This window comes from Phacochoerus africanus, chromosome 1, assembly GCF_016906955.1.
Source record: "Phacochoerus africanus isolate WHEZ1 chromosome 1, ROS_Pafr_v1, whole genome shotgun sequence".
NCBI classification, from domain to species: domain Eukaryota; kingdom Metazoa; phylum Chordata; class Mammalia; order Artiodactyla; family Suidae; genus Phacochoerus; species Phacochoerus africanus.
Genome location: NC_062544.1, coordinates 109618019 through 109627063, shown reverse-complemented (window position 1 = coordinate 109627063; position 9045 = coordinate 109618019). Strand labels below are relative to the sequence as shown.

Below are 9045 nucleotides of genomic sequence, written 5' to 3'. Positions count from 1 at the left end.
AAAGTGACTGATTCAGTTATATATAGATATACATTATTTTTTGTATTCTTTTCCCTTATGATTTATCACAGAGTATTGAGCATAGTTCCCTGTACCTACAATAGAACCTTGTTGTTTATCCTTTCTATGTGTAATAGTTTGTATTGTCTAATCCCACACTTCTAATCCATACCTCTGCCACTCCCCACCCCCTTGGCAACCACAAGTTTGTTCTCTATGTGAGTCTGTTTCATAGATAAGAACATTTGTGTCATATTTTAGATCCCACATATAAGTAATATCATCATATGGGATTATCTTTCTCTTTGTGATTTTTCACTTAGTATGATAATCTCTAGGTTCATCCATGTTGTTGCAAATGACATTATTTCATTCTTTTTATGGCTGAGTAGTGTTCCATTGTCTATATGTACGTATCTTCTTTATCCATTCATCAGTCAGTGGACATTAGGTTGTTTCCATCTCTTGGCTATTGTGAATAGTGCTGCTGTGAATAGGGACATCATTTCAAAGTATAGTTTTGTCTGCATACATGCCCAAGAGTGGGATTGCTGGATCCTATGGTAACTCCATCCTTAGTTTTCTGAGGAACCTCCATACTGTTCTCCACTATGGCACCAATTTACATTTCCACCAGCAGTGTAGGAGGGTTCCCTTTTCTGAGTACTCTCTCTGGCATTTGTTATTTGTAGATTTTTTTTTTTTTAATGATGGCCATTCTGACCAGTGCGAGGGTACCTAGTTTTGGTTTGCATTTCTCTAATAATTAATAATAATAATCTTTTAATGTACCCGTTGTGGCCATCTGTATAAGACAGATATTTTTAATGTCTCAAGCACCATGCCGAATCATTCATTCAGATGGATGTGGGTGTGTGTGTGGGGGGGTGTATCTCTTCATTTAATCTTCCTATAAAGTGGTATTATTAGCCTCATTTCACAGAAGAGGAAAGAGACGTTCAAACTCAAGAGAGTAAATAAATAACACACCCAAAGTCAGTAAAAGGTAGACCTGAGATCTGAGTGCAGGCCTGGCTGGTTTTCGTGGCCGGTCCCTGTTGCTCCCCTCAGGCCCTGCTTTCTGCACCAGGTGGCAAGTTCCAGGCGCACCCAGAGCTGTCTGTTCATCTAGTTACCTTCTTCCTCCTGCTCCACCATCTCTCATGGATGGGTTGCTAACGAGGGAAACCCAGCCCCAGAAGACTGATGGAGTGTTCCCCTGACTGGCACATTGCACCTGTATACAGCTGTCATTTTACAGATGAGGAGCTGAACCTTGGAGGTATGAGTGACATTTTCAAAACACATTTGCATTTGTGATTTCTGAAAGAGGTGCTTGGCAGCAGTCCTGTGGGGAAGGTTCCAGAGCCCCCATTTTATAGAAAAGGAAATGGAAATGCAGAGGGATGTGAGTACAGCCGCAGAGCGGGTGTTGATAGCTGTGGGGCAAATCGTAAGAAGCCTCCTCCAGCCCACATTTTTCCTGGTACCAGGAAGTCTGTGACACTTTCCCATACAGGCTGACCTTATGAGTTCTTGGAGTGTAAGTATTTAGTGTGATTTTTAGCATGTTTTAGTGGGATCCAAGACTTAAAAAGACTTAGAAATCCACCCATGTCTCAAGCAGAAAGCTGGAATTTGAATGTGGCCCCGGTTGGACTGCTGCATACAACAAGAGTGCAGCATTGAAAGTGACAGCTGAAACCCAAGCAACAGACCTGTGTTCCCTCCAGGCCAGAGGCTTCTTGAGATAACCCCACTCTGTGGGGTTTGTGTGGCAGAGACCAGGGAGCTGAGAGAGGGACGGTGAGCAGTCACTGGCACAGGCAAGTAGAGGGTGCCAAAGAGAAGTGGTCTCTTGCCTCTCTGGGGCTGTATGCATGAGATCATTTTGAGGAACGGGACCCAAAGTTCCTGTTTAAATCCTTCTATTTGCAATCTTAAAAAAAAAAAAAAAAGTACTCATTGAGGGCAAGAGCTGTGTGCCCTGCCCCCATGTCACACACACTCCCACCCTGCAATTGCTTCACAAGTTCTGGGAAAATCTCATCACCACCCACCTAGCCCTGCTCAACTCCACCCAACCCCACCACCCAATCCCCTTAAGGCAGAGCTCCACAGAGAGAAGTGCAGCTGAGTGAGCAGAAAAAAATCTCAGAGTGAACTTGGCCTTCAGGAACTGACCACTGGTGGGTGCCGTGGCCATTCTTGGACATCCAACAGTACAAAGAAGAACATCCCCTTCTTGTTGTTCTCAAAGACTGAGACCTGGCGTCTATCTTTATCATCGTGCAGGAAGCTGAGAACCTCTGACTCAATCAGGACCTTGAACCTTGAGTTCACAGAGACTCTAAAAGCTCCAGAAACAAAGACTTCGTGGACACAATCCCTCAAAATCAAAGTAAGTGGCACTTGTCTTCCTGCCTTGTCAGTTACTGTTGCGGGCACTGTTGTTTGCATGCAGCCAGGTTGAACCGTATTCTTCCCATTGCAGATCATGACTTGTTTACCTGTCTGTCTCCTCAAAGGTGGGGAATTTTTCAAGGGCCAGTCAAATGTCTAAGTAACCCCCGATGCCTCTGTGAGGCAATGCATTGTATAGTAATAATGAAGATGGGTGCATTTATAAGACTGGGTGCTCAGCAGTGAAATAGGGTAGGTTTTGTTGGCTTTTGGAGGGTTTTGGTTGCTTGTTTTTTACTAAAAACAGAATGCTTTCTTGAACGATTGGTTGTTGCTGGCTGATTAAGAAAGTCAGCCCAGTGTTAAGGAACTGGAGGCACTTTCTGTAGAAAGCTAGTCAAGAGGAAATTGCTTGCCAAACTTCCCCCATGTAAACAAACCCAAACATGGTGTTAAGAAGAAATTGTAGCAAGAAGGAAATATTAATTAGGAAAAACATTGCAGATGCAGGGATGAATTGATACTGAGTCAACTTCTTAAGAAGACTAAAACCAAGGATCCTCAAAATTAGGACTGTGGGCTATCTTTGGAGCAGGTAGAATTTCACCCACCATAAGGCAGGGAGCTGGTCAGGTGACCTCTTAAGATGCATTCATTCTGTTTTAAAAGAGGCAGGTCAAAATTTTGTTCTGAAGATATAGGGCCAATGGGGATACTTGGAGGTATCTACTTCAACCTTCCCTCCATAAAATCTAGGGGGTCCCAGACTTTCAGAACTAGAAATTCCCAGTTTGCATCCACTCACTGACCCTTTAGTCCCCATTCTGGCAGGACAACTCTAGGCTGTTCAGACTTAGGGGCATTGGGCTGCTATAAATGTTTAACAGCTGACTCTCCTGAAGTAAAGTGCCTTAACTTCTGGTGTTTGCCAATTTCCATGTGCAACTATTCCTGTTGGTTGAATTCATGCTACCAATGCACACTGAATGCAGAGCTGATAGAGAGATACATGCTATTGTGTATCTTATGAGTTAGTATAAGCCAGCCAGCTCCTGCACACTGCCAGGCTGGATGTCTTCTACCATCCCAGACTGTCCTTTCTCTTTTCACATAGAGACTTCACCAACTCCCAGACAAAAGGATGCTGGCCCTGGAAGGGGTCAAGCTCCAAGGCTACAGCTGACCCCTGGTATAATGCCCTTGGGCAGACTTTTGTTGCAGACTAAAGCAGGGCTGGCAGATGTCATGGCGCTGTCCTTTGGTCTCTCCTCCAAGGCCCCACTCCAGCCAATCTCCCTTTAAGAGCATCATACCCTGGAGCTATTGCCTGGTACCTGACAAATTGGGAAAATAGTGAATGGAGTTGGGGGTGGGGGTGAAGGCAACTCAAATGGCACCTGACAGTGCTGACTCTCTTTGCCTTCACCTTTATCACATTCCCCAGAGACTGGGCTCATGGGCTCAACCTTGCACCCCTTGCTGTCTGTGCCACCTGTGGCTAGCAGTGTAAACCTACCAGCCCACCAAGCCGAGCTATCAGCAATGGCAGTGGCAGCAGAAATCAGAAATTGTCAACACAGCTTGTTTAGTGACTCGCAACCTGGGTTTTTCCAGAGGATTGATCGGGTTTATGCAAGTTCAGAGATGGAGGAGTGAGCCATGGGGATGGATTTGGTGGGAAATGATGGTCCCCCTAACCAGTATGCCCCACCACACCCCCTACCCTTAATCTCCATAGGACACTACTGAAATGTACATTTTGTCAGTGGGAAACATTCATTAGCAGTGTAGAAGGAAGAACACTGGAGACTCCATATTCAAGATGGGAATTACAGTGTAGGTACCACTCACTTTACTGATTGATGTTTAGGTCAAATCAGTTCAGATTGATGGCAACATCTTGGAAATTTCAAAGTGCTGTGCAATGGAACAGGCTGTCAGTGTCCATCACTGTCTAGCAGAATTCATTTTCCAGATTAATTTCAGGGGGACTTGGGGAAGTTACCGTTTTGGTGCAGGGCAAACGAATGCAACTAGTAACCATGGGGTTGGGGGTTTGATCCCTGGCCTCACTCAGTGGGTTGAGGATCCAGCGTTGCTGTGAGCTGTGGTGTAGGTTGCAGACACGACTCGGATCCTGTGTTGCTGTAACTGTGGTGTAGGCTGTCAGCTGTAGCTCCAATTCAGTCCCTAGCCTGGGAACTCCCACATGCCATGGGTGCAGCCCTAAAAAGGAAAAAAAAAATCAGGGGGACTTGGGGAAAGGGGTACATCAGCCATTCCTGGTGGTGCTGGGCCTCAGAGGGGGGCCCCTGCAGGGAAGGAGGTCCCCTAAATTTACTGAGGGTCCAGCGGTTTCCAGGGGATGGCTCAGACATTGCCTTATGGTAGCCCTGCAAGGTAAGAGTTCCTTTTCCACATTATAGAAGGTGAACTGAGGCTCAGAGAGGTAGGTTAACTTACCCAGGACACAGCTGATAAGTAACATTGAAGCCCATGCTCCCTTTGAGGAGGCACCTTTTAAGTGATTGGAAAGGCTGGAAAGCAGTGCTAAAAAGCAGGGACTGAGGGAAGTTCTTCAAAGGCAAGCTATCAAGTGGGTTTTGGGGTTTCTGGTCTTTGTATCATGGAAACCCTGTTTAAAAAAAATCTGGAAACATTTCAGCAGAAGTCTGGCCTCTACTTGGTCACTGTGGGCCACTTCCCAGCTTGGGGCTATTCAGAGCCTTTCCTCCCCCAAGCCCCCTTTTCTCCTTACCAGTCACCCCTGTCCTCCCAGCCTGTGCTGTTCTTTGAGTACTCCTCATGGCTCTCATGGGACGTCTGCAGTTACCTGTGTAACTACAGAGGACCCTGTGAGAGGGGCAGGCTGAACCCACCCTGCTGCTCTCAGTGTCCTCATCTACTAAGGGGTGGGTTGGCCTTCCAGGATTTCACTATGGCAACACTATTGCTATTTGGGGTAGGGTAATTGTTACATTGCAGGACATCCTTGGCCCTGCCTATCAAATGACAGTAGTGTCCCCTGGTCTTTGTGGCAACCAAAACAAAAATACACATCTTCATGTGCTCCCAGGGCACTATATCACCCTTGGCTGAGAATCTTTTTAGCTCCCAAATCCATGAAGGTCCATTTGTAACTCTGTGACTTTCAGCCAGGTCTATTTTCCTTCTAGTACCCTTCTAGGGACCCCTCAGTGCAGAGTCACTGCTCTGTGATTGGGGACAGGAAAGCCAGGTGGTTTCAGGAATGGGCCTGGTGCACACCTGGGTTTGAGCTCAAACGCTTGTTCTCATCAACTTTGTGTCCTTACCACTTCCAATTTGTGTGTCATCACCTCTAAAACAGGGAACAATAATGGTTCCCCCTCCAGAGTTGTTTAATACCCAGCCCAGTGCCAAGTCCATAGGAAGCAGTCGGAAAGCATTGGTCATGGAGAGTGTGACAAGGCCTCCCTTCATTTGTATTCTCTGTCTACTGTACTTTTCCTTCACCACACTCATTGCCAAAGCAATTGAATGAGTGATGTGTGCACACCTTTTGTGTATTGTGTACACCCCTGGTAGACTACAGGTTGCACGAAGGCAGAAAGGACCTGGGTCTCCCTTGCTCAACAGTGCCTCCCAAGCATGGTACACAGTAGGCACTTGATAAACAGTTGTCAAGTAGTTAAAAACTTATAATCCCTGCCTTATCTTTGTTGTCCAGAGCCCACTGCCTTTAGCAGCAACATAAATACAGGAACCATTTCCTTTGACCTGTGGGAGAATCCAGGATGGAAACTTCAACCTCAAAGGGCTATGATGCAACCACAGAATACGACTATGAGGGCTCAACCCCATGCCAGAAGGTACGGGAGAGGGCCTTTGGGGCCCAGCTGCTGCCGCCCTTGTACTCCCTGGTATTTGTCATTGGCCTGATCGGCAACATCCTGGTGGTCCTGGTCCTCCTGCAGTACAAGAGGCTCAGAAGCATGACCACCATCTACCTCCTCAACCTGGCCATTTCTGACCTGATCTTCCTCTTTACACTGCCTTTCTGGATTGACTACAAGCTGAAGGATGACTGGATTTTTGGCGATCACATGTGTAAGTTGCTCTCTGGGCTCTATTTCATTGGCTTGTACAGTGAAATCTTCTTCATCATCCTGCTGACCATCGACAGGTACCTAGCCATCGTCCATGCCGTGTTTGCCCTGCGGGCTCGGACCATCACTTTTGGTATCATCACCAGCATTGTCGTCTGGGTCCTGGCCATCTTGGCTGCTGTCCCCGGCTTCCACTTTTCCAAGACCCAGTGGGAGTTCAATCACTTCACCTGCAGCCTTCATTTTCCTTATGAAAACCTAACAAGTTGGAAACGGTTCCAGGCTCTGAAAATGAACATCTTGGGGCTGGTGTTGCCTCTATTGGTCATGATCATCTGCTACACAGGGATCATAAAGATTCTGCTCAGAAGACCAAATGAGAAGAAATCCAAAGCTGTGCGTCTGATTTTTGTCATCATGATCATCTTCTTTCTCTTTTGGACCCCCTACAATCTGACTGTGTTTGTTTCTGCTTTCCAAGAATCCCTGTTCACCGATCAGTGTAAGCAGAGCAGACAGCTGGACCTGGCCATACAAGTGACAGAGGTCATCGCCTACACGCACTGCTGCATCAACCCTGTGATCTACGTCTTTGTCGGGGAGAGATTCCGCAAGTATCTACGGCAGTTGTTCCATCGGCTGGTGGCCGTGCCCCTGGGTAAATGGCTCCCCTTCCTCTCCACAGAGAGGCTGGAGAGGGCCAGCTCCATGTCCCCCTCCACAGGGGAGCACGAACTCTCTGCTGGCTTCTGACTCAGGCCCCTAGAGGCTAACCCAGGACCCAGCCAGAGTGCCCTGCCGGGCATGATGGCTGGGGAGGAAGCAGTTTGGCTCTCCCGACCAGATTCTGAGGCCTGATAGAGCATGGAATTGTAGCCACGTGGGGTTGAAAGAGCTTCAAGGTGGTCTAGGCTAAATCACTTCTGAGTCTTGAGTTTCCTCTGTGAACTTTACTTTGGTAGAAAGGAGATGAATGAATGAAATAGGACATTCCAGAAGATTGGGACAAAGGATAACAGGGAGGGGTTTGGTCCCAAACAAGAGCTCATATTTGTGAACATTGACACTTGTAAACCAAGCCTCTTAGCACCTGCCAACCCTACCCCCCCCCCCAATCACCCATGAACTTAGAAATACTGATTTCCATAGATGACTCTACTATGAGCCTGGAGCCAATCAGGAGCCGGCGGCGCTTCTACCTGCCCCACCCCCACTGCAAGGTTTAGGCTCTTGGAAATCCTGAGGAGCCTAGAACTCATGATGGAAGAACTTAACACCTAGCGGATAATAAGATTAGGGAACTGCTGTTGGTGCTGAAACTAAGAAAGCCCTTGGAGAGAATTTTTATATTCACTAAAATCAAACAGTTCAGGCAGTGGGCTAGACACAGAGCAAATGGATAAAATGCTATATTTCTTGGAGTTCTTCATGGCTCGGTGGTGAGTTAAGGATCCAGCATTGTCACAGCTGTGGCTTGGGTTGCAGCTGTGGTGTGGGTTCAGTCCCTGGCCTGGGAACTTCAGCATGTGGCCAAAAAAATGCTGTACTTTTTGAAGCAGCCATGGAGAGGAAGGAGTCATTCCTTTTACTGTTCCTTTCTTTCTGAATATTTCAGAACGTCCCTTCCTTGAAAGTTGAGGGATGTGGCAGCTTTATTGCAGAAATTACTAACAGGCAAAAGGAGACAGGGTTGATTTTCTTCCTCTGTTTCTCCATCCAAGGCTTCTAGTTGTACGGCTGAGCATTCTGGCTGCCACCTTGGACCCATCAGCAGAACCACAACCCAGTATGCAAGCTGCCAGGGTTTGCAGCGGGGTACTGCCTTCCAGGAAGGGTGGGGGCTCGGTTGATGTAGGAGGTAGAGGAGGCCTTAACTCAGAGAAATTTATTTACCCTAGAGGTCCTGAACATTTAGCTCTTACCTAGGACCTCCTGTCCAAGCATGTCTTTCTTCCCTTCTCCCTCAGATATATATTTCTTTAAAAATCGTTTTTCCAGTAACAAAAATTGTTTTCTGGGAAAGCATGAAAACACAAAGGGGAGGAAGAAAGACATGAAAATCATTCATTAATCCCACTACCCAAAGATAACTACTTTGATGTATTTTTTTTAGCTTGTTTTTCTCCTGTGTGTATTCATGTTTATAAGCAAGATGGACTTCAGCTGTACTCACTCTTCTGTTGGTGCTCTTAAGTTGCAGGTTGGGATCACTTTCCCAAGAGAATAAATCATTTTAAAGCATTGGTTTTGATGCCTACAGTGAATTCTCCCGCAGGAATGCACCCTAATTACTCCACCCATTTCCCCGTGATGGCTTGCACAAATCAGCTCAGTCCAGCAATGGTGGCTGAGGACCTGCTTTGTTCAAAGCGAGCTCTCTGAGCCCTGGGAGACATGAATGCAGGAGAGATGTCGGTTCTCACAGAGCTGCTGGCTCAGTGCAGCAGACAGGTGCAAGGATGGATGCATAGCATGGAGTATGTCCATATCCCCTGTTGACAGCTTTTTAATCACATTTGCTTTAAATCCCCCATTCTCTTTCTCTCTTCCTTCC

At 46.8% G+C, this 9045-nt stretch overlaps 1 protein-coding gene across 1 annotated transcript; it reads left to right on the top strand.

Moving 5' to 3' along the window:
* Positions 1 to 2055: 2055 nt before the first annotated feature.
* Positions 2056 to 8732, top strand: LOC125122977 (C-C chemokine receptor type 1). The gene is made up of 2 exons (XM_047772024.1): positions 2056 to 2401; positions 6113 to 8732. Exon 2 carries the CDS (start codon positions 6180 to 6182, stop codon positions 7242 to 7244), a length of 1065 nt encoding a protein of 354 aa, XP_047627980.1. The 5' UTR covers positions 2056 to 2401; positions 6113 to 6179; the 3' UTR covers positions 7245 to 8732.
* The last annotated feature ends 313 nt before the right edge of the window (positions 8733 to 9045 follow it).

Bases quoted from the DNA above. Each gene is read 5' to 3' on its own strand.
- LOC125122977 (XM_047772024.1), top strand. From the start codon at position 6,180: ATGGAAACTTCAACCTCAAAGGGCTATGATGCAACCACAGAATACGAC.